We start from the raw sequence: 26719 nt of genomic DNA, 5'->3' as shown, positions 1-26719 counted from the left end.
CCACAAATGTGAGTGTATTATCATATTATTTTCTCACTTCACCCTTGGAGCCGCAATTCTTCACTATTGGCAGTTTGTCGTGTCTCCTATTTTGTCTCCACATATACGGATTATCCTACTACCCGGACGGATCAACTCCTGAGGACTGTACAGATATCCCACCAAGCTATATCAGTGAGACTAATTTTTTTATTCATCTTTCATTTTTTATTCATTTTTTACCATTTTTTACATTGTATACTTTTTTTATCTGCAAAGACTCTCTTCAAATATATATTTTTCTACAGACTATTTTTTCACCTGGTTCAAGAGACTTACACTTTCCGTTGTTACCAAATTGTGACCATTTGGTCTGGTTTACACTGTACTGTATTTTACTATATCTTATTTTTTAGCGCAGCCCTTTCCCCCCGTTGTTTCATTCCCAGTTTGTTTTTAGGGTTTTGTGGGATTCCCTAATTAGGGTTGCAGCTTTTCTTTTTGTTATTGAGCGCAGACTCTTCCCTTTGTATTTCTTGGTGTTACTTGAAGAAAAACAAAAAGCTCTCAGATGGCAACACTGGAATGGAGGAGAGGTAAGTAAGTCTCTATATTTTACATTGAATACATCATGTATCTTTGTGATATATGACGGACATGAGGGGCAATTTAAAGGGACACTACAGTCGCCAGAACAACTACAGCTTATTGTATTTTTTCTGGTGAGTAGAATCATTCCCTTCAGGCTTTTTGCAGTAAACACTGTATTTTCAGAGATAATGCAATGTTTACATTACAGCCTAGGGATAACTTCACTGGCCTCCTTCTCCTTAGATGGCTACTAGAGGTGCTTCCTGGGTCAGTGCTGCACCATGTGACTGACATTCAGTGTCTCCGCCCTCTGCATGCAGACAGTGAACTTCCCTCATAGAGATACATTGATTTAATACATATCTATGAAGAGATGCAGATTGGCCAGGTCTGTGTTCGTCTCTGTTCCTGATCTGCCTCCTTGACGGTCTCAGCCAATTATATGGGGAAGCATTGTGATTGGCTCAGAAAATCACCTCTGATGATATCAATCAAGCAGGCAGAGGCAGCAGCAGACTTGAATTCATGTATAATTTTAATATATTTACGGTGGGTAAGGGGGGGGGGGCTAGATGGTGGTTTTAACACTATAATACAGGTTTGTGTTCCTGACCCTATAGTGTTCCTTTAAGGTAAGTTTCTTTTTTTTTTATATATAGATTCAGTTTAATAGTGCCTTCATCAGCTTGTGCTCCTGTATGTCAAACATACATACATACATATATATATATATATATATAATTTCAGTTTATTTGCCTTTGTGTGAAATTACCAAACACAATTTAAGCTGAAAGATTTGTAAAGGGTTAAAGGTTGTTCGAGATAAAGTCCATACAGTTTAGTGTGTGATGGCTATGAATGCTATGATATGTCTATCTTACCCAGTCTCACAGACAAGAACTAAGTCTTGAGACTGATCACATGTGCTTTATATCTGTAATTTGTATGAACAAATATTTTAAAACAGGTCAGGACAAAACATAAAAGAGAAGACACTCGAAACAGTGTATGTCTCTCAGCAGATATTGCTATCGAGAAGAGAAATGTGTAAATTACTTTAACTTGTGCACTGGGGATCAAAAAGCGTGCTTTCAGGTCAAGCCAATAAAAGATAGAGATTAAAAAAAAAATAACGAAAATAAGTCAGGGATTTTGTCCTCTTAAAAGTCCGGTGGTAAGTGGTGGTTTGTGACGCCTTTTCCGCATTGTGTGATGGCTGCGCAGGCTTTACTTCGATTGGGCTGGCTTTTCCCAGGAGAACGTGGCAGATGGGTAAATCATACACAGTGTTCCATCCCTGAGTCCCCCAGGACTTGAAGTGTTTTGGAAGGGGGGTGAAGGGGAGAAGGTCACATGGGGTTTTGTGTCTGAGCTGGATTTGCCACTGTCAGCATTTCGTAGAAGAAATTCTGGGCTATTTTTTATGGGCTGCTGGTCTCCCCTGTGGGTGCTGAACAGCTCTGCTCAGCAGAAAGTGCAGGGAACGCTCTGTAACTGCAAATCCAGTGTACCATTAACCCTGTCCATGCGTCATAAGACCTGCGCTACACCTACCGGATGCTGCTAGCAGCATGGAAATCCAGAGAACGACTGAAATGACTACAGCTCCCACAATCCTTCAAGTGATTTGGATGTATACTGATGACTGACTCCTTTAACCCTTCAGCTGACATAATATTTAACTAACTGTATGCCATGTTAACTCTTCAGCTGACTAACAATCTGCAGATCATTTTTAACTCTTCACAGTGATGACCAAATTACTGACCCTTCAAATTACATTGGAATACAGTGACTGCAAATCAATTAAAACCTTTCTGGACTTTGTAACCCTCAAAGTGACATGTTGCTGGCAATCCATTGCCACTGGGAAGGAGTACTGGCCATTTTGTTTATTTGGAGAGACATATCATGAGCTAACACTTTAATGGGAGTTGCACAGCCGCAGAGGCTATTGATGTTGGTACTCCGATTTCATTTAAACAGTATGTTGCCAGAATCTCCTTGCCTGGTGGATCGATTTGTGTCTACTCTTGGTCAGTATAAAATTACTTTTTGAACTTTTGAGAAGAGGCATCTGCTCTCAAATCAGACAAACTGGAATCTCGGCCAGATTGGTGACACCAAAGGTTAAAACTTCAGAACCTAGGAATAAAGGTCATTATACGTCCTCAAAGATGTCCTCAAAGAGGCTGTATTAGTTTATTAGGTTGACCTTGTCTTCTGCTCAAAGAGTCTGGTTACACGAGGCTCAAGTTTTTGGAAAGCACCATTGAAGGGGTACGCAATAATATGTGGAGATAAGTTATTGTCGACAAGGTGTCAAGGAGGGAGAATTGTAGGTCAGTGGAAAAGCTTGTCTGCATGTCAGGGCAAGCAACAGGGGGTGAGGACACGTGAACATTAGTGGAAGGGGACCTGACAGTGCAGGTTTTAGGAATCCAATAAGGGGAGTGAGATACTGTCAGGTCACAGATATATCATTAAACCTAGTTCTGCAGGTTGCAGGGTCAAATTAATAAAAAAAACACACTCTTACCCCACCTTTTATTGGCTCAGGAGAAAAGAACATACCGTAATATATTAATGTTTATCGCCTTGTCCTACTAATTCTCTATGTTAAATTCTGTTCCAGAAGTTTTTTTTTTTCTTTTCTATCAGATATGTGATAAAGAATCACAATTTATCACCCCTTTTGCTACGTCATGATAAATATGATGATAAACTACAAGGTGTGTCGCACAGACGAGATATTGTGCAACATTACGGATCATTGTTTGCACTAAGCTTCTTACATAGATAGCATAATTTAATATTAATAGCAGCTCTTTTATATCATACACTTCCTAATAAAAGGTTATCAGAATGAATATACTAAGCGAAACATGAAACGACATGAATATGCCATTCAGCATTTTAACCGTGCGTGACGGCTCTCAGAGCGCTCATGTTTTATGGTTCTCGTTGTAAGATGAATCCATGGCATATATTTATAGCAGCGAACAAAGGGTGTAACAGTTCTAGACATAATGTCCTAAAGGTCCCTCCAAAGTCACATTCATTCCCTCATGATATTCTATCTTTGAAAGTAAAGAAATCTATGTAGCCACTGATTTTACCTAATAAAAGGCACACGCAAGGACTACGGACATATTTAATAGGTTATATCTGTTATGCTCCATATTAGAAGAATTTCCAATAAAAGTTAGAGTCTGAGAATCATCGTGTCATAGAAAGTAAAATGTGTTAACTTATTTAAGTCACAAGATGAACAGCTAGTGCAGCGATGGCGAACCAATGGCTCTATCTGTGGGCACGCAGCCATAGGTCGGCGATAGGGTGTCCACGTGTCCTGGATCACCCGGGACAGTCCCGCATTTTGAGTATCTGAATGAGCTGAGCTGCACACCGGTACAGTGGCGGATCCGGGGGTGGGGGAAGGGGGCAACGGGGCAATTGAGTGTCTGTATCTGTGAGTGTCTGTGTATCTGTGAGCATGTGTGTGTGTGTATTGGGGCTGATGTGTACTGTGGTCGTTGCTGCAGCCAAAGAGTATTGGGAGCTTGAGCAAAGGACTTGTTTTTTTGTATTTGGATTCACTTTCGTATCATTCAGCTATGTTACAATGCTGCCGCCCACGCCATGTGTCACCTATTAAGTGTTAATAAGTATGTAGGGGTTCATAAAAATACCCCTTTCTGTCTCAGAGATATATTTGCCAGAAGCTCTAGGAAGCAAGGTGACTAGTCAGTGTAGGACCGTCCTAATAGGTTTGCCTTGACGTGGCAGGTGGACCTATTCAATGCTGAACTAAAGGTATGTTTTAACTCTGTTTAAGGGGGTCAAGGTGGGGAGCGACTATCTCAATAGTGTTTTTAACATTCTTTCCATAAGTCTGCAGTGTAGCCCAATGTGTAGGTATTGATTTGATATATTTATATTGAAAGATTAATTAGCAGGAGATTGTAAGTAACTAGTCTGAGGTTCTAAAGGATATAATAACATAAAATTTGGGCGCAAACTTTTGTAAACCAACTTTTTTATTTTTTTCAAACAACCTTTTATATTCCAAATGTTTAAAATTAATTATATTTCTCAAAATGTGCATTTAAGGTTTGCAGAGTTTTTATATTTGGAAAATACAATATACAGAGCAAACTCCAGATTAGGAAAGAGTTGCCTGAAATGCTGAAATAAAAAAGAAAGAAAAAAAAGATAAAAATAAATATTAACAAACTGGGGGGGGAAAGTTCCAGTTTGGCAGACGAGTCATTTTGTAGGGAGAGATGCAGTGAGTGGAGACACTATCTACAGAGGCAGAGTCTGCTCTGAGATAATTTCACTGATAAGAGAGCAGGTCTACGGACCCTGGTAAAAGGTGCTCTCTCCCCGGCTCACAGACTTCGAAACCTGAAAGTTCTGTAAGACACAGATAGCAACATCTTTTCAGAAGATTTTATAATGCCGATGCACTTCGACGAAGAGCTGATGTCTCTCTCTATTGTAGCCAGTCACTCGCTCTGACTTTAAACATGGAAAATGCAGGGAGACAATAACCAAAATATCATTCTAATATATGTAAAGACTTATTAAGAAGGCATTGTGGCGTGTGCCTCATTTTATCTGAAAGTCTTCTGGATTTCTGGAGAAACTGCAATGTATTCAATGAACTTAAATGTTTCATGTTCTAACCTTCTTCTAGCTAAGCATCACGGGAAACAGCCCACAAACATTTGAAGTGCCAAGGTTAACTAGCTAGGATATCACTCTATGCGACTATGAGGACTAATGTTGGCCACCAGATGCACAAGAAATAAATGTTCCATAATTCTCAAATAAATTATGTATTTCCTCTTCCTTTCCTGATTTCGGAAGCAATTTTTAAAGATATACCCAATGAGACGCTTTGGCAGTTCTGTTAGCAATAGTGATTGTATCTGTTTGTATTTGGTTACTTATGCATGAAATATATGTGGAGAAAATGTAAAATAACACTAATATATTTTGCAGGAACAATTAATAGTAGGTTCTTGAACAAGCAGCATTTAATTAATGCCATCCAAATGATTAAGATATTTGCCTGTAAACACAACGTGGGATGTTGTAAAACAGTATTTATAGTCATTTAAATTATCGCTGAAACCCCCCCCCCCCAAAAAAAAAACCCTGATGTTTCTTTCACGATTGTTTGTGCTGCTCGATGTTATCAAGCGATGAATCACTGTAAACAACACAAAGCCACGGTCTAAATGTGAGATCCTTCCATCACGATCCATTGCACGTCTATATTCTCCCCAGACAATGCACTTTTTATATAAAAACCCTAAAGAAACATAATAGTAGAATTGCAAACAATATCATCTAAAGGAAAAAAAAATCTAAATGTATTTTTTTTTTAACACTGAAGCAATGTCATTTGTATTTATTTTATTTAATCTTTGATGCCAAGAGAATGTCTTGCAGCAGATTTTAAACCATCACAGACCGTTCCTGATAAATCTCAGGATGACTAAAAAGTAATATTAGATTGATATATTTGTGGCCAATGGGCAACATACATTGTAGCTGGAGCGACTACTCTATTCCATAATGCTACTGATGAGATCAGTCTAGCATTGGTCTGTGTGAGGGTGGCTCACCCAGTAATTAAGAAATACCTGATGGGTACATTTTATGCCAGCAACCAATCAGAACCTTGAATTGCTAGAACAGATTGGATCGAGACAATTCCACTTGATACGGAAGAGGAATAACTGTATGTTAACTACTTAAAATAGGACAGGTTAATGAGAAATATTATATGCAATATCAGAAACCGAAAACAAATGCTACACACATTTAAATATATATTAACATTAATAGATTATATTTATTTGTGTTGTCTAGACGTTCATGGTCCTAGAAAAAAAAAAAAAAGATGATCAAGATACAAAAGCGCAGGTCACCTTCAGCAGCTTCTAACATTAGGTATCTCATACAGGGGTGGGTTATTGCCATTACTAGCGACGAAGCAATACAGCTGAGATAATCAATAGCTAACCATCTGTTTCCTTGTTTTATTGACATAAAAAAGGAAGAGATAAAACCGAAACAGCTGGAGTCATTAGAAAGGGTATCGGAGTGACATCGATGCAAAACTAAAGCCAGATTTATGTTGTATCCATTTACACTGAAACGTTGCTCGCTTGTCATGTTTTCAGAGTGATGCGTACGATTCAGCAACGTGGCACTAATGTGGTACATTTTCCAACTCCTTGAATTAATAATGTTACATGGCGTTTTGCACTTCCTTGCATTAGCTATGAATCGGCTTTGTTCTCTGACCAATGATAAACGACCTAAGGCATTTTCTGTGCGCTTGTACAGGGTGTTTAAATATACAAAAAAGGAAAATGCTGCATCAATGCTAGTTAAAAAAAAACACCCGTGTCGACAAACTCACCTTTCCAGTCCTCCAGGTGAAAAGCAGCACTAATCAGATTTTAAACTCATTTACAGAAGGAGTCTAGCGCCCACACTCCCCCTATATTTATTTGATTTATTACAGGTCATCGGAAGTAAACAATAGGCCAGAAAAGGTCTCAATGTTTGGAGAGAGGACAGAATAAATTAGTAAAGAATCTCATGATATTCTGGGCATTACATGTTTAGTTCTACTTAAAGGTACATTGGTTACTTCTAAATAGCAAGTGTGCGGAAATTATATAACAGAGAAACAGCCACGATGGCAAATAACGGACTGTTACCTCAGACTGCACCATTTATCGAGGCTATCTGGAGCAAAGTACTGCATAAGCAATCACTATTCAAATCCATGAGATGGGCATTCTGTATAATGATCAGTTCTGGGACCCATTTCTAAAACGACCACAAGGTTTTGGAAAGCAAATTCCTCCGCTTTTCTGAAGGATTACATAGAACCTCCACCATGCCTGGGAATCTCCTAAACTTTCTGTAGCATTGATTTAGTGATTATGTACTTATTACTGTGCCTTTTGGCATTATACCCACTTACATTCTGTTGGCTTTTTAGGGGCATGCATTCCCCTAAACTTCAACAGGTTCTTTACTAATGTCCATAAGCAGAGTATATGATTATTTACATTTATCTATTTTTGTCGTATCTGCTCTGTGTGACAAAAAAAAGGTATTTCTGATTGTATGCAAACATACCAGATCCGGCATAATTCACAATATTTACCATCCTTTTCTCTAACTTTAATATTGGGTAACTGTTTACAAGAATGGCTATGCAACATTCTGTGATTTCACAAGGAACACAAACATGTATTCCTGAACCTATAGTGTTAAAATCACTGGCCAGGGACTGATCCTGACAAGACGCACATTCTGCTAGCTCCCGCTGAAAACTAACTCTAACCGACAAAAAAGGCAAAATCACGCTAAAATACCAACTTGAAAACAACACCGATTGAACTAGGGCGCCGGGAGGAACAAGCTGATGCCCTTCTTCCAGCCCACGAGAACCGGTAAGGCCAAACGCAAAACTCAGGCCTACCGCCAGCCCACACTCCACACCCTGGAGACTTACCTCGACGGCTTCTGGGGACATAACGAGCCAAGAGAGGGAAGGGGGTACCCTGCGATATCCGCGGACTCCCCAACAACAATGTCACGCCGCTCTCAGAAAGGCCAGCAGAACTCCCCAGCAGAACAACCCGGCATCGGGGAGCTGCTGCAACGCAGGGCTCCACCTAAGATGGCGGCGGAGGAGCCCTCCACTGCACTAAAGCGGCCCACGCTGTCAGCCTCACCACAGACAACCTCTGAATCAACAACGCAGCCTCAACCCACTGACCAGCCACAGGCAGCACCAACACATAAGACGCAGCCTGCACCTTCACCCCAACCACAGGTGGCCACAACAGAAGGGACACAACGGGTTAAACTCCCAACCCTTCAAGAATCCGCCACGGAAACTGGGGAACACACCCTGGCCACGAAACAGGATCTCCAACTATGGATGCAGGCACTCCAGGATTTCATAACCGCGGACATAAGCACCATAAAGACAGATGTACGGCAAAACACAACCAGGGTAAATACACTGGAGGAGAACGTAACACAAATCACAGGTGACATGTCCCACCTCCAAAAATCCTTGCATGATCTACAAACGACCCAACAGGCGCTGGCAGCGCAGATATCCGCCCAGGGGGACCACCTGCGCCGCACCCATATCAAACTACGGGGGGTACCCGCTACAATCCCCCAAGCCAAAATACCTCACTACATCAGGAGGCTCCTGAACACGATATTATCACCCCAAGCTGCCCGAAAAATCACCTTACAGGGCACTTACCGCCTACCACCTGGGCCCAACTCGCCTCCCACGGGAGCAAGAGACGTCATCATCTGCTGCACCACGACGCAAGATAAAATAACCATACTAACGGCAGTAAAAGGCAAGACACCCTTGAGCTTTGAAAATGCCCAATTACTTTTTTTCCAGGACCTGACAAGGGCAACCCTGCAATGGAGGAGAACGATGCACACACTAACCAGCCGCCTGAGGGCAACAGGAGTGCAGTATCGCTGGGGGGCACCCAGGGTCCTGACATTCACGCACAATGACAACACCTACAAGGCCACGTCGGAGGCGGACATACCTGCTATACTGGCTACGCTAGGACTCACAGAGACACACAGGAATACGGGAGGCCCATCTCAGATGGGGGACCCTGCCACGGCGTCCTCTTTTGTACCTCGACCCTCGGGGAGTTCACACACAACTCCCTGACGCAAACCTGTACCCCATAGCCGGATCAATGAGAACTCAGCCACCTACACCAAGGACATGGTCCACTAGGTCCTAACGGACTCTTGATTTGCAACTGTTTTTTGCGACTGTATTGTGTGCAATTTTTCCTTTGTATTTGATTTGCTTTCCCGTTCACACACTTGTTTATGTCAGTTTATACCTCTTAGAATGCAACCGTGCCCACCAGCCCACATTTAGCCTCAGAAGGGACACGCAGAGTACAACACTCACCCTTCCCCCCCCCCCGCCACCCCCTTGGTTAGGGGTACCAACCAACGCGTAACACAACACCACAACGCACATCACATAGCAACCCGTGGTAACCAGACACGATCCACTATAGCGCCTACCCCGCTCGTCACAAACCTGCAATATGCCAGAATAACCAAGAGATGAGCTAGGGCACATAACAGAACTGAACCTAAACGCAGCTAGGCAAACGACATGGGTGCACAGTCCTACACTAGGGACCACACCAGTAACGTAACCTGTTTGAAAAAGTTGAAAACGTGTGCAGACTCAAATGATGAACCACTAACCCGTTTTTCTTTCTGTATGTAACACCATCGTAGTCACTGTAATGCAAGTAATCCTACCATGCACCTTTAAAATAAAGAATAAAAAAAAAAAAAATCACTATCTATCCCCCCATTCCCTACCTCACCTTATTTCCAGCGCCGTGTGGGTCTGCTGGCTTTTGACTCTGCCCTCAATCTGCCTTCTTGACTGACAATCTCAGCCAATCACAATTCTTTAATTAGGAAAGAATTGGACTGGGTGAGATTGTCAATTTTGATTATCTCAGCCAAGGAGGCGGGGTGGTGGGCAGACCCAAATGCCACCCTGGCCAATCAGCACCTCCTCATATAGATGCATTGAATCAATGAATCTTTATGGGGAAAGTTCAGTGTCTCCATGCAAAGTGTTGGAGAGGCTGAACGTCAGTGCTGCACACTGTGCAGCTATGAATCAGGAAGCACCTTTAGTGATCGGCGGAGGAGTGGCCAGTGGAGGTGTCAATAGACATTTTCTATGAAAACAGTGTTTACAACAAAAAGCCAGCAAGGACTGACTATACTAACCAGAACAACTACATTACGCTGTATACTATACATTAAGCTGAATACTATACAATAAGCTGTATACTATACAATAAGCTGTATACTATACAATAAGCTGTATACTATACAATAAGCTGTAGTTGTTCAGGTGATGATAATGTCCTTTTAACTATTAAGTGCTTATAACACAAGCACATTCGGTGGTGAAAGTTTAAATTTTGTTCCTGTCAGTCGTGCACTTTAAAGACTATAAAAAAATGTATACATTTTGTAAATATAACTTAATATTGTTATTTTGTTATTTTGAGTAAAGATGTGATTTTTTATTTTCACCTATACAAGGATCTAGAGAGTAGTCTCCTGTTCCCAATGAAAGCCCTTTCGAGTCATTTAATGAGCCTACTCTATCTAATCCTCATTTACTCATGTAGGAGGTCTGAATGCAGACATAAACGAATCCCATACTGCATGCATTGTACTCACATGAAAAAGCTAAATATGACATATTCTACAGCAAACGTATCAAAGACTTTTTTTTATTAATCTGAGACATATCAGATGGTATAAAAAGCTCTGCGTGCAAAACCACTTCACAGCCTATTTATTTTTTACGGTGTATTATGTGAGAGTTGAAAGGACAAAAACAGCCAAAGAAATCACTTTAACTATATGAAGACAGATTTTTTATTTTATTTAGACCAAACTAAAGTGGAAAAAAACAAACAGTACTCGCTAATTATTCTCACGCCAGCAAGAAGCACATTTCATTTAACGCTGAGATGCATTTCCTTCAGTACACAATGTAAGTGGGGTCAACATGACAGCATGCAGTAAGAGGAAGAATAATTAAAAAAATAAAAATAAAATAAAAGTATATATAAATACAAACACACACATACATAGAAAAACCACAAAATAACCTGTGTGTATAAAGGTGCTTAAGTTTTCATATGCAAAAACAATTACAAAAAATAAAAAACACGCTACTACACTGTGACCCACCAAAATATAACAAAAAATGGAAAAAGGAAGATGTGCAGAAACCAACCCAAAAAGTGCAGCGTGTTAGGTGTACATCTATAAACACCTACTCTAGTTGGGAACAGGAATATAAAGCTGATAAAAATGGAAACGAATAGTGTAACACCGTATGGTATTGGAATATCAAGGTAGTAAAACTCGCATAGAAACAAGCCTCCCAAGACAGGCTGAAATCATATACACAGGACAGGAGTGTGCTCTGGTGACACAATCCTGTCTTCTGTCCACTTAAATAGTACATACAGGGGAAAAAAAGCATAAAAAATACCAGAGAGAACTTCTGGTGTAGTATGTTCACATCAGAGTTTATCAAATATGCAGTCAACATGTACTGGTCACCTCTCTTAGAGCCCTCAGAACCCGGCCCTAGGTGGTAACGATCTGTGCCTATAAGGGGGCACAGCCCTTCTTTTTAAGGAGACAGCAGGAGTAGCTTGCAAGCCTGAGAAACACATTCTTTTAGATATAATTAATAAAAACATGTAAAATACATTTAAAAAAAACAATGACAAATGCTAGGCGCAAAATACAAATAATAGTCCGTCATAGTTTCACACTCTCCGAGGGCTTGGATAATCGGTATAAATACAATCATTTACACAAGTACCAAATCAAAATGGGATTATTTTTTAATAAATATATGTCCCGTATCACTCTCTTTTCTCAAAAATAACCGTACCCATCTTTAAATAAAAGATAAGTTAACACTTTACAGACAAATATCATTAATATTAACTTAATTCAGAAAATCGGTCATGAAATTTAAAAGAAATCTGTAAGGTCCAGACTTAACTCGTCCAATCTCTACAGGAGCCTGCCTGCCTCCATTGTGAATGATTACATTCCAAGACATTCTGTAAGAGTTTATGGACTAAAAACTATCATTTGCCGAGAATTTCAAACTGCAGATTAGTCTAGTCAAGTTAGAAAGGTAGCTGAAAAAAATTATTTCTCTATTTCAGCTACGTTGCCCATCATTTTGCCATCTGATTTTCAAATTACTTACATTAGAGTTCAGAAGGTTTAGAGATTTCCCTATATTTCCCAATAAATAAATGCAGGCTTTATTCACGGTCACTGCACTTGATAAAATGAATGAATGTGGAGGCTCTGATGGTGTGGCAATTCAGGGTATCTGTCCTTGATGGTGAAGTGTACAGTTCTTTGTACATTGCTAAAACACTAATTGTAACATAAGCCTTGAGCTCATAGTAACCCACAGCAGGATTACAACCGTATCAGAGTAATGAAAGTGAACGTCACCTCGTAGATTAGCTTGAAAATAACTCTTTATATATTGTGTTCACATTTTATCAGCAGTTTAAGAGATTTCTAATCATACACTTTGGCAAAAGCACCATGAAATTATACTACGAGGGGGGTATAGTACAGATATAATCCCCCCCCCCCCCCCCAAATTCTGATTAAGGAAAGAATTTACAGAGAATTAAAGGGAGCATTTTACAGAACTTTCAAAAGTTTTTACACAAAAAACAAATGTTCCAGCACACCATTAATCTGTGCTGCTCTTATAATCAGCCTATCGTCTGGCGTCAAAGGTTACAATCTAATTATATCTATTTTCCTGTGTTTGTCAGATGAAGCACATTCATTGAAATATTTAGCTTATCTATACAAATCAACAATGTAACAAAAACTATTTGGGGGCAAAGTTCTCAAGTAAAATTTCCATGGTTTTCATAGTGATTGCTTGAAATGTAGCCCCTCCACCTCCCCCTTTACAGATATTTATATCATATAACGCCTGTTCCATTTCCCTGGTATACGACGCCAACGCACTGGGCCAATAATTGCTTATTATGCTGCACTGCGCTCTTTTTATTCCACTAAACTTTTCATTAGCGGTCATAAAATAAGAGTTTAATCACAAATGCCTCACTCCAGTTTTCCTGAATGGCCATTAACAATCGATAACGACAATTAGACTTTAGCTAATATACCTTGACGTTTGGAAATAGCAGCTGTTTTCGCTGGGTCAGGCAACTAAAATACACAGATTGGGTTGCAGGACTGTAAAAATAAGACAACCGGAAATATAGAATCACAGGAAAAAAAATAAAATAAGAATGCATTTATCACGGCCGCTTTTCTTTGCAAGCGGTAAAAAAGCATCACGTAAGGAAACAGCTATTTAAAGCCTCAATTACCAATTACCTTTCGTGCATAATAAAGTCACTCTTTGTCATAAAAATAAATTACACAAAAAATAAATAAATGGCGTTTAATTACCTGTACAGAAATGTTCAGTATGTGCTTTCCTAGGCCTGCAGCCATCTTTTAATTCGCACAGGCTTTTTAAGATGTAACTTTTTGAGATAACACGGTGGATTGGAAAGAAATATTTAAATCGGTAAAAATTCCTTGAGTTATTTTGAGCATGATACACTATCACGTACTTTGCAAATGAAACCATTAAAATCCCCTTTAACTACTTAGACCTTCTCAAAGAAAAAATATGGGATGCATAGCACATTAAATAAGGAAAAGCTGTTCGGGTACAAATTGGAGATCTGGGAGAACGAAGAATTGAAAAATATAAACATTTTGTAATTTTATAGAATCATGTTTTCCTTTTCATTAATTCTTTCAAGATATGTTTGGAAAATAAATTAAAGGGACGCTTTTTGCACCATAACTGCTTCATCTCATTAAAGTGGTTGCAGTGTCTGTTTTTAATGTTTTAATACTAAGAGTCCCCAGCAGCCCTCTGCGCTGTTCAGGTTAATTAGGAAGTATTAGCCTGAGCAGCAACGGGCTGCTGTGATTGGCTGAGGATGTCAGTTGACTGCATTCAGTCTATTACAGTGCCCATTGCTGGAATGAATTTGTACGTCTAGAAGGAAGTGTGTAATCTCTGCCTTAGCCACGCCTTCAGTGGGGGTGGGGCTATGTGAATCCAGGGCCCTTATTCTTGAAAATGATTAAACACTAAATAGAGAAGCTGTGCCAGGTGCTATAACCAATTCAACAAGATGAAATTATGATAGTGTGCCTACAGTGTCTCTTTAATGGTTTATACACATAAGGCACACAATTAAAGTGTATCCAAAATGCACTGCACGTTGGTGCTTGCAAACTCTGCAAATTCTTGGAAATGCCAGCAGGTTTCCTACAAAATCCAGCAAATTATAAACATTATGATTGCACATGGGCTTAATTTCCACATACAATAAATAGAGCTACCAGGCTCAAATAAGTATCTGTATTTTACATATAATTTCAGGTAGGAATTTTTGAATTACGTGGATTTTGGATTTCTGTAAAAGGGTAATTGTAACTGCGAGTCTCGCGTGTTAGTTAGAAACAATTCTAATATAACCAGAATAGCTGGTGTTTAAAGCAATCTTATCTCCTATAAGGCAAATCATACCTTCAACTGTCTAGCCTGGACTTCACATCTATTGGTGTCCCGGAACAGGGGTAAGAATGGAAGTAACACAGGTACAACACACAAGTTGGTAAATAGTCGTAAAGAGAAACAAACTTTATATGGCCATTGGTCAAACATATATGTTTATAAGTAAATAAATACATTTATAAAGAACAAAATGAACTATGAGCACAGATACACTCTAACTAACCTATCTATTCAGCCCAGTTCCTATTTAAACAATAAAGCTTTATTATGGGTTCTATGTTGGGTGTCTACACGAGCTCCCCCTTGACTGGCGGGAGACTCTACCATCCATTTACAACTCATCCTATAAGAGGTAATTTCCTGACAAAACCCTTAACTTTTCCTCCAAGTTAAAGCAAACATCCAAGTTTTATTTTGTTTTTAGTTTTTTTGTTTTATAAAATATAATCTTTACTAAAATCTTGCTAAATATTGCACTGGAATTTCCCTGAAAGTAGATAGACACGACATAAAAAGAGGCTGCTTATTCTTCTGGATTTTTGCAGGCATGGCAAAACCAAAATATTGGCGAATTATCATGTGCCTCGCCATTTTCCGTTGGCCATCACATATGACAGCTTAATGGAAAAAGCATCTGGGTTTGTGATGTTGATTAAATGTCTTTGGTGACTCCTTGTGCATCTTGAAATGTATTCGTGAAGCATCTTGTGATCCAGCAAGATTTCCCATTGACCCCTAGCCGTATTTTGTGTACAGAAGAATCGAGGGTTGTTTGAGTTAATGGCAGATTCATCTACAAGAAGTGGAAGAATGAAGATGGCCTCACAGAGGGAGTATTTTAGAACTTCCCAACTGTACTTTTACCTCTCAGAGTTTTTAAAACAATGAGAAACTCCACAAGTGACAGGTCAACTTAGATTATTCGTATCTTTCATTTCAGCAAATTGTGTTACACACCTAAGAGGTTTTTGATATGGAGGAGCCACACCAAAAAAATGAAGTCTCCGCTTTATACTGGATTAACTCTCTGGTTACAAACAGCTAATGCCAAGACGTACAAGAACACTGGGCAAGGATGATGCAGTTCTGTAACCTTTTACTCGAAGTGTCTTGGGGGGGGATGTTGGGGGAGCAAAAACATATGCATTACTTTTAACCTCACTGACACTGAATGTGTCCAAATTGTCTTTCCACCACAATTTCCATCTTCCGTCTTTGTTTCAAGCTCACAGATTGAAGTCCTTTTTGAATCACATCTTGTTGGCACCAATGCTCTATTATTAATGATTTGGCTTTCAGAAGCCAACTTACAAGATCTGTAATGCATTAAAATACGCCTGTCTTATGTTAAAGACCACATTTAGAGTAATCAAAATGGGAATTTAAACACATCGTCCACATCGTCTTTTCAGCAGCTGCTAAGTGCAGCTGTTTTAATCACAGTGGTGGGGGGTTATTTTTGTGCCCCATTGAAAACAGATACAATACAGACCATCGAGGCTCAAGATGTTTCCATGTTCTGAATTCAAACACAGCTACTGCAAAGTAAAAGGGACAATAGGAAATGTATTAAAGTATCACCATCTGAAAAGTTCTAAAGTGGAGTAATCACTTGTTTTTGACGATTCGGCTGGATCGCATGATAATAGCTTCACTTTTTTTTTTTCTTAGATAAATCTCTCCCCTGGAATCTTCAAAAAACATTTATTAACACTATTACTATGTATAAACAAATTCCATTCCAAAAACAGCTCTAGATTCGCAAAATGTTTACGGTGAAGCAACTTGGCAGCAGCCTATAGAAGTACACATGAATAGGAACTGCATTCTGCCGCTCTCCATAAACTTGACCTAGAACCCTTTAGTGTCCCATAAATTTGACCCAGAACACTTTAAGCTGTCCAAATACTGAACACAGAACACTGTAAACTATCCATAGGAGTAACACAGAACCCTGTAAACTATCTGTAGGATTAACCCAGAACCCTGTAAACTATCTGTAGGATTAACCCAGAACCCTGTAAACGATCTGTAGGATTAACCCAGAACCCTGTAAACGATCTGTAGGATTAACCCAGAACCCTGTAAACCATCCACAGGATTAACACAGAACCATGTAAACTACTCATGTCATTAACCCAGAACCCTGTAAACTAGCCATAGGATTGACAAAGGACCCTGTAAACTATCAATAGGATTTACAGAGAACCCTGTAAACTATCCATAGAATTTACAGAGAACCCTGTAAACTATCCATAGGATTAACACAGAACCCTGTAAACTATCAATAATATTAACACAGAACCCTGTAAGCTATCCATAGGATTATACAGAACCCTGCAAACCTTCCATATGATTAACAGAGAACCCTGTATCCTATCCATAATATTAACAGAGAACCCTGTAAACTATCCATAGTATTAACCCAGAACCATGTAAACTAGTCATATGATTAACACAGAACCCTGTAAACATTCCATAGGATTAACAGAGAACACTGTAAACTATCCATAGGATTACCCCAGAACCCTGTAAAGTAGTCATAGGATTAACCCAGGACCCTGTAAACCATCCACAGGATTAACACAGGACCCTGTAAACTATCTATAGAATTAACCCAGAACCCTGTAAACTACCCATGTCATTAACCCAGAACCCTGTACACTACCCATGCCATTAACCCAGAACCCTTTAAACTAGCCATATGATTGACACAGGACCCTGTAAACTATTAATAGGATTTACAGAGAACCCTGTAAACTAGACATATGATTTACAGAGAACCTTGTAAACTATCCATAGCATTAACACAGAACCCTGTAAACTACCAATACTATTAACACAGGACCCTGTAAACTTTCCATAGGATTAACAGAGAACCCTGTAAACTATCCATACTATTAACAGGGTTCTGGGTTAATCCATAGGCTTAACCCAGAACCCTGTAAACTATCAATACTATTAACAGAGAACCCTGTAAACTATCCATAATATTAACAGGGTTCTGGGTTAATCCATAGGCTTAACCCAGAACACTGTAAACTATCCATAGGCTTAACCCAGAACACTGTAAACTATCCATAGGATTAACCCAGAACCCTGTAAACTATCCATAGGATTAACACAGAACCCTGTAAACTATCCATAGGATTAACACAGAACCGTGTAAACTATCCATAGGATTAACACAGAACCCTGTAAACTATCCATAGGATTAACACAGAACCCTGTAAACTATCCATAGGATTAACACAGAACCCTGTAAACTATCCATAGGATTAACACAGGACCCTGTAAACTATCCATAGCATTAACAAAGAACCCTGTAAACTATCCATAGGATTAACACAGGACCCTGTAAACTATCCATAGGATTAACACAGGACCCTGTAAACTATCCATAGGATTAACACAGGACCCTGTAAACTATCCATAGGATTAACACAGGACCCTGTAAACTATCCATAGGATTAACACATGACCCTGTTAACTATATAGTATTAACACAGAACCCTGTAAGCTCTTGATATTTTCATCACTGACTCCTACAGTTCACTATATGCTCATCAATAAATCCTGTGGCTCTCAGACTAATCAATAAACCCTGCAGCAACACATACACGGAACACTGAACCCTGCAAGTTTCAAGCTGATAACACTGTTTGCCGAGCCACACTATGGTTGTCAACCCTGGGGGGAGGATTTGGCACAACTTCTATAAGTATAAACATTAATAAATTAAACATATACAAATGTATGTTATACAAACATATACAAATGCCAATATTTGAAGACGTTAATCTTGATATGGACACTTTACTCTTTAACAGATTTAATAACTCACTTATTATTTACCAAGATCGCTCTTTAACCCCTTAAGGACACATGACATGTGTGACATGTTATGATTCCCTTTTATTGCAGAAGTTTGGTCCTTAAGGGGTTAAAAAGGAAGACATGCAAAGATTCAAAGTGAATGACCCCAGCCAGCAGCATCAAATACGGCTTTTGTATTTATTGCCTATTTCAGCTATTTTTTCCCCTTTCTATGTATGTGTTGCTCTGAACACCTGGTATCTTGCATGCGCCTGGCTTCCCATATCTAATTATTGTCCTTCCTCGCCATGTTAATCTTCGGCAGGAAGTGCTGGCATCTCATGAATACATGACAATCATTAGTGGAGCCATAAGGTATTCTATAAACCGAGGACACGGCCTGCAATGCTTTGCTCTGCATAAAAATGAACTATTTCTCCCTGTGCTCACCGGGTGCTGCTAAGTCACAATGCAGAGCCTTTTCCATCTCCAAAAGCACAGAATGAAGGCCGATGTCAAACAGAGAGAGAAGGATGAAGGGATGCACAAAACAGAAAGGAAGATGAAAAGAGGAAGAATGACTTGGGCTACTCTATGGAGAAGCTGCTTATCGAGACAAGCCTTGCTGAATGTTCCAGTAAAACATGGTGATAAGGATCTTTCTCAGAGCTATCTCCCTCCATCCTGGACCGTTCTTTGTCAGCAACACCAAAGAGACAAACGCATCAACAAAAGACAAAGAAAACAATGAGTTGGAAGCCATATAATCAAACAAAGAGGGACTTCTCCCAGCTTCCCAACACTAGCTCAGCAGGGCATACAACTTAGAAGGCCATACGCTGAGATATGGGGTACCCCTAAAATAACCACGCTCTGGGGTACCTGTAACACAGAATTCCACGCAATAAGTTGAAACAAGTTGTGTAGAGGGATGGAAGACACACTAAAAAACAAACAAACAAACAAAAAAAACAGTAAAATAAACCTTTTTTTAAAAAATAATAATAAATTCTAGCAGCATACAGATAATGTGTCAGATGCATTATTCAAATATATTTCAGATCAATATTGGAAAACAAGAATCACAAACATGTAAAAGTATAGCAATAAATGCAACATATATACCAGCCAAACAAAATGATAGTAAATAAAAGGAAAACAAATGCAAAATAACTTGAATACAACATAGATAAGAGTACAATATTGGGTTAGCACTGCTGGAAGGCAGATGGTATACACACAGAATCCTATCTGGAATGGATGGCTCAGGGGAACAGGTGGCGTTTTCTGCTCCCCCATTTGGGTGTAAAGCGGACACTGGTCGGGCTGGGTCCTGCTAGCAAGAAAACATTGACCTGAAACGTCATCACAGAGGTCAGATAGAAAATTATGTCCTGAACTTTTTTTTGGTTTTGAATTTTGACCAAGTCTGGAAAAATCCTAAACTGGGCAAGTACATGATTCACCTGCTTGAAGGTTACACCAAGAAGAATCAGGTAAACTTTTTAAGATAAATAAATCATCAGAATAATCCCCTGGTTTCCATGGTGATTTATGACAGAGCACTTTGTATATACAGAGCAATTCTGGGACAATTTGTTGCATAACATTTATTTAACCATGTCCGTGCAATATTGGTCTATCTAAAGGCCAAATAATCCTGTGTCGGAATTCTTTTGCACCTGGTAATCAGCATAGAGAAAGTGTGTTGCCTGGTCCAAACTAGATTGTGACATCATTTGCTACATTTGTTATGAAAATGGAGCAGAATATGGAGCAGTACATGAAAAAAAGATTAATAAAAATGTATAAGCGAGTTTACATGTATTTTCAATGGTGAAATTCCCAGAGAAGTGATGGTCCCTCTTTAAAAATATGGAAACCAAATTAAAAATTAAAAAAAAACTGCATTTTTATTATCACGTTATATCCCAAATAATGCAATATACAAATGGTTAGGGGATTACGGTGCTATGGAAACATAAGAACGGTGTACGTTTGCACAATCAGATGTAGCCGTGATGTTTTGGGTTGATTGTCAGTCTGCACGGAGCAGGTTTAAGATGTTTAAACATCTTTTACAAAAAAATTCCTGCACTTCAATAAGACCAGATTTCCATTTTGACACATTTATCTCACGGCGCCCATATCCAATACCGAGCATTTTAGAAAGAAGCACAGACACTAATTGTGTTGACACTTGCTTTTCATTTTTTCCCATAAAAAGACTTTACACGGCATAATGTCTTATTACCTCTAAAACTGTTTAACAGTCATTTCAAAAAACCTGTGGATACATCAAACATGACTATGCCACTCTTGAACGAAAACAAAATCCTCAGCTATGGCATGAGATAAATGGCCGCCAAGCAGAGTGGGAGCGGTTAAACGGTCCTTAGCTGCATAGAGATTGTGCGTGATTCAGTTCCTTGTCTCTAAGCCATTAGCTCAATTTGCAAAAGAAAATTGCAGATTAAAGCTTTAGAATGTTCTGTGAATCTCAGCAGTAAGGAAGTTTAGAAATTCCCCCAGAACTCTCCTTATCTGCACGGGACAGACTATGGCTAAGATCAATGCAGCTCCTGCTGTCTCCCCAAATATTCTATGCGCCTTTTCCCTCCAGCCCCCACCCCTTCCACCTCCACGACTCAGATGCAAGGCTCCTCTGACCAGGTAATTAAGCTGCAAACAATTGCTGCGAAATGGGAGATTAACACAGCTCGGGATGAAGTGGGAAATTATTGCCGTCTAACAAAGCCGCGACTGATTGTAATAACAAGCACAATTCGGTTGGGGCAGCCTCGGGGGTTCCAGGACTGATAAACAGTACAGATACAGCTTTAGCGATTTCTCCATGTGATTTCCTGTGCTCCTTTCAGCTCGGCTCTTTTAATGGGATTAAAACTACACCTGAAAACATCAAAAGGGGGTCAGCGCCAGGATCTGCAGAGCATCTCTCACCAAAATTAAAGTCGACTAAATCTGTGATGGGGAACTATAGCAGTTTCCAACATATAAAAATGTATGTACCTGCCCAGGTAAAAAAAATAAAAAAACTACAGCTGGGGGAAAGAATTGCTATAACTAAGGAAGAAAGACAGTAAAAATGGTGCAAGACAAAGTGAGATATAATCTCACAAAATGCTTAAATACTGGAGATGGGGCCAGAGATTTACCTGGAAGTGGGCGGACCCAGAGAGTATTATACAATATATTTTTAACCCGCAAAGCTATATTTCTGACATACAAAAAAAAAAAAAAGACCGCGATTTCAAATTTACTTATAAAAACCTGACAAGACAACCCAAAATCTGACACGCTGAGTCGATCAATGCCATCCGAATATGCATGAAATTAATATTGCTAATGGGGAAGTATGACTTCTTCAATATCAGTAAGGCGAGTGCCACACAGTAAACACAGTAAAAAAAATGCCAAATTGCCCCTGGGTCTGACATTATGGTTTGTCCTTTCTTATGTTCCCATATCATCTAAATAAAATAAATGAGGTCCAGGCACTCAAGGTTGCTGCAAGAAGGCAGGTTTAGTGGAAGAAAAAGTGCAATGTTTCGGCCTACACACAGGCCTTTATCAAGCTTGCACTTTTTGTTTCAATAAAGCAGCCTTCATGCAGCAATCCTGAGTGCCCGGACCTCATTTATTTTATCTGCCAACCCTGGCCCTGATAAGCACCTGGATTACTAAGTGTGAGTGTGGTATCCTCTACATCATCTAAACGCTTGCAACACAATGAATAATGCACAGGATATTCAGCAGATCTTCAGGACATACGTACAGTACATTACCCCAGCGAGTGTGAAATATGTCTGGATGTTACAGTTAAAAGTATTATTTTACTGCTATTTCTTGTTGTAAACATGGTCGGAAATTGCGGCTTTGAAAGTGGGGGCAGACAAAAGAAATGCAGAAACACTTGCCTTTGCAGATTATCAGTAAATTCTACCACAGGTCAATGAATAAAAAGAAAACTCGTAGTGCGGTTTGTGTAAGAATAATAGAGCTGCACATGCATTCGCCAGGGAAAAAATAAAATAAAACGTTGACCTGTGGATTTGCACAAAAGAATGCTACATGGTTTCCAAGTAATAATATAGGTACTATGAATAAACCATTTACGGCATATAAAATGAATTTAACACCCCGAGGTCCCCAGCAGAGGGATGCATGTGGACAACATGACAGGTCAAATAAGGGCTTCTGTAGAGCGGGAAGGTGGAAGACATACAGGCTGTGTGGGCCAATTTGCTATCATAATGTTGTACATTCTTACAAGCAGAATAACACTTCATTCATGCATGACTACACTAAATATACCCTTGAGAAATTCCTGCTTGAAACAGGCTATTAAAAAACAAAACAAAAAGAATTAAAAAAGGACCTTCAAAGTAATTCTTCTTCATTCCATTATACATTGGGAATTGAATAAAATACAGGGAAAATAGAATCAAACAAAACAAAACAAATGAATATATATTTATATGAACACACTTACTTATTAAACCTTAGTGGAAAACCTTATAGCTCTGTGTACCGGTAATTACTGTACAAATTAGGGATCCATGTTCTTGGACATTTTAAATGAATAAATGTGTGTATGATAGAAATATTTTGTTCTTCTCGAAGCTGAAGAGATAAATCCTTGATACAACTTCTCGCCCTCGGGAAGAAAAGTCAATACAAGAATAATTTAAACAACCAAAACATGATTACTGATATATAAAAACATTCAAAATGCCTGCTGGCGTAATTTTTAATTCAATAAGTTTCGTATTAAGTTATCTGGCAGTCAGGATGTCTGACAAAAGTGAATGTTTTTATATTCCATGCCATCGTAAATACTAGTAGTAAACCTCTAAGTCAGGCAGATAGAAACAATGTAACAATGTAATTCACTAATAGATGAAAAAAATGTAACATTTATAGTACAAAACTGATTTGGGGATAGCAGGGAGTTGCTTACCTTGCACAATGAGATGTACCCGTGATGTTTTGGGTTGATTGTCAGTCTGCACAGAGCAGGTATAAGGCCCCTCGTCATAGCTGTCCACATTCTGGATTTCGATGCTGTACTGGCTCTGTGTGTTAGCCAGAAGAACCACACGGGGGTCTATCGACCATTTATCATTGCCAGTGTATAATATGGTGCTGCGATTGAGCCAAGCAACGCGTGTCACTCTGCTGTCCACTGCGCACCTAAGGAGGGAGAGAAGGGACATTAATAGTGAGAAAGAGTAGCACACATCAGTGGTTCTTAAAATTGTATTACAGGAACTCAAATTATAGCATTAGTTTAGCAACCCTTCCTTTAGTTGAAAAATTTGCTCAGAAACACATTCACGTGGGATAAATTACATTAATTAGATACATCCCAAGGCCTAGTGGGTCTCCACTGTCTTACAGTATCAGAGTATGGGCAGGTGCTAGAAACCCATGAAAAAGGGGTGGCTTTTCCTACGAGGGGAGATGGGGGATCAATTGTTTGGGTACTCACCAAATAGCTAATGAGCACTATTATAGACTGACTCACAGCCTAGAACCATTCTTAAATTAGGACAACATAGGTCAGATTTAGAAATAAAAAAAAAATGTTTATAAAGAGAGCATGGATTCTAACAGAAAAGGAAAGAGTTACGAAAGGGGATACTGACAATTTGCCAGCTAAGCAGTCGCAATCACTCAGAAATGCTAGAAAAACGTGTTATGGATGGTAAAAGTAACAGCATATACCATGGACAAAAAGGCTGAAAGATAAACCTGTGCATCTAACCGCACCCCAGGAAATAACCCAAATATAACACAACTCAAAGAGAATAAAACAAGCACAGAATGTAGACTACATTTTTCCCCATACTTGTTTTTTTGTTTTACCCTAAAGTTAAGTGATGTACAGTAACATTAAACATTTTAAAACTCACGGTGCACGTAGAGGAGAGATGTCCTGAGAGGGGTCTAATAAATGGGCTGTGTCTGAGCCACCAAACCAGGGTGCGGGCACATTAATAGAGAGAGGAATGAACCAGGTGGAAGGGAAGGAAGTTGACACCAGTAAAAACAAAGTTCTGTTCTGTCCCACCTGATTGACATGAGCAGCAGATGAAAGATTCACATGAAGCAGAGAAGCTTCTGCTGAGATCAGCGTGGGGTATGTGGTGACAGCGCAGGTGGAGAACGAATATAAACATCAAAGAGTGGAAACACTGTTATTATCGGACTAAATCTAAACCCCCAGCCCCCCCCCCAAAAAAAAAAAATTAAAAAGGAGATTTCGCAGATCGAAGGCCTGAACTTCCAGCTCTTTTTTCTCTCCAGGGGGTTAAAATCTGTAAAACTCAACAAGTGTGCGCACGTCTAATTTCCAGGTGGAAAATAAAAAAAAAATAGATCTGGCTTTTTCCTGCACTGAAATAAACCCTTATCTCTCACCCAAAATGACAAAAATAAAATGGCTGTTTCATATGCGATTTGGCTTCGACTGTGAAATTCTCTGCGTTCAGCAATTTTTTGGATGAATGCATTGTAGGCAAAATTTACAAAGTTACTTATTCTTAAATTCTTGAAATGGCTCAACGTTTGCAAGCTGGTCAGAATGGCTTGCCCTAAAATCTTCAATCCTCACATAGAGGGATCATTTGCTGAGACCTGAATTATTGTACAACCTACATATCACTCGTTAAGGTAACCGCGCAAAGACTTCAAGTGAGAGTGGAAAAAACTCTCTGCCATACGTACGGCTTTGGTAAGTTTAAAACATAAACTATATACCAGTGTCAAACAAACACCCAAGTGTCATAACAGATAAAAGAAAAAAAAAGGGGATACAAACACATGTAAAATTCTTGATTCTACAATAAAAGCAGAAGAAAATAACAGTGTATACCGTATATAATCACACAAAATAACACCGGGTAGGGGTTAGAATCTGACTCACAATGTCCAGAGTCGTGCCAGGCTCTGTCTTAGAGGCTCAAGGGGGCAAATATGGCTACTGGATCCAATTGAAGAGGGCAGGTACACGATGGTATGGAGTTCCACAAAAATAGATTATTTATTTGTACAAATAGTAAATCATTCAAAAACAACAAATATTGAAACAAATGGGCATATCTATAAAACAAATGCATCAAATGAAGACCGTGCCACCATTTAGTAACCCGAAATAATAAAAAATAAACACAATTGTAAAAGTACACGCAGCAAACGCGTTTCGGCTATAAAGTCTTCTTCAAGTGCGGAAATACTGTTCACCGCATGGTGTTTATACACCTTCCAAATAATACAATTATCAGGTACACATGTCAATTCTGGCTTCCCACAGTAACTTCCTTTATGACAAAGTAAAATAAAGTAACACGCACACACTAGATTTTGTTTTGTTTGAGGTATAGATTGGCACTATCATCGAGTGCTTCCTGGGAGGTACCTCAATGAAAACGTAAATAAATATGAGCAGGTGCTTTATGAGGTTTGGGGGTTTATTCACTAAATTAAATAGTGAAATGAGACCTGAATTCCTAAAAATAATTATTGCAAGACTTTTCCTAGCACTTACATTGGGTAAACAAATAGATCTACTGGCTGAGCTGAGTGACACTTGGAAGCGAGCCTCATATATGAGATTCTAAATATTCTGGATCTTTAAGGGACACTATAGTCACCAGAACAACTACAGCTTATTTTATTTGTTCTGGTGAGTAGAATCAGTCCTGTCAGGCTTTTTGCTATAAACACTGTTTTCAGAGGAAATGCAGTGTGTATATTGTAGCCTAGTAATACCTCCACTGACTACTCATCAGATGGCTGCTAGAGGTGCTTCCTGGGACAGTGCTGCACAGTGTGAAAGACATTCAGTGTCTCCACCCTCTGCATGAAGATACTGAACTTCCCTCATAGAGATGCATTGATTTAATGTATCTCTATGAGGAGACAATGATTGGCCAGGGCTGTGTTTGACTTGTGCTGGCCCTGCCCCTGATCTGCCTCCATGCCAGTCTCAGCCAATCCTATGGGGAACCACAACTTCTGATGATGTCAGCAGACAGCAGGTAGGTC

General features: G+C 39.3%; 1 protein-coding gene across 4 annotated transcripts in view; it reads right to left on the bottom strand.

The window, feature by feature from the left end:
- Positions 1 to 26719, bottom strand: part of LOC134577628 (protein CEPU-1-like) — an 844338-nt gene that overhangs the window by 150797 nt on the left and 666822 nt on the right. For all 4 annotated transcript variants that reach the window (XM_063436475.1, XM_063436476.1, XM_063436477.1 and 1 more), the window contains exon 3: positions 23631 to 23863. In XM_063436475.1, coding sequence (XP_063292545.1) covers positions 23631 to 23863 — 233 coding nt within the window. The remainder of the gene's footprint in view (positions 1 to 23630; positions 23864 to 26719) is intronic.

The sequence above is a fragment of the Pelobates fuscus genome, chromosome 11 (assembly GCF_036172605.1).
Source record: "Pelobates fuscus isolate aPelFus1 chromosome 11, aPelFus1.pri, whole genome shotgun sequence".
NCBI classification, from domain to species: Eukaryota; Metazoa; Chordata; class Amphibia; order Anura; family Pelobatidae; genus Pelobates; species Pelobates fuscus.
This window is presented reverse-complemented; position numbering and strand designations above follow the sequence as displayed.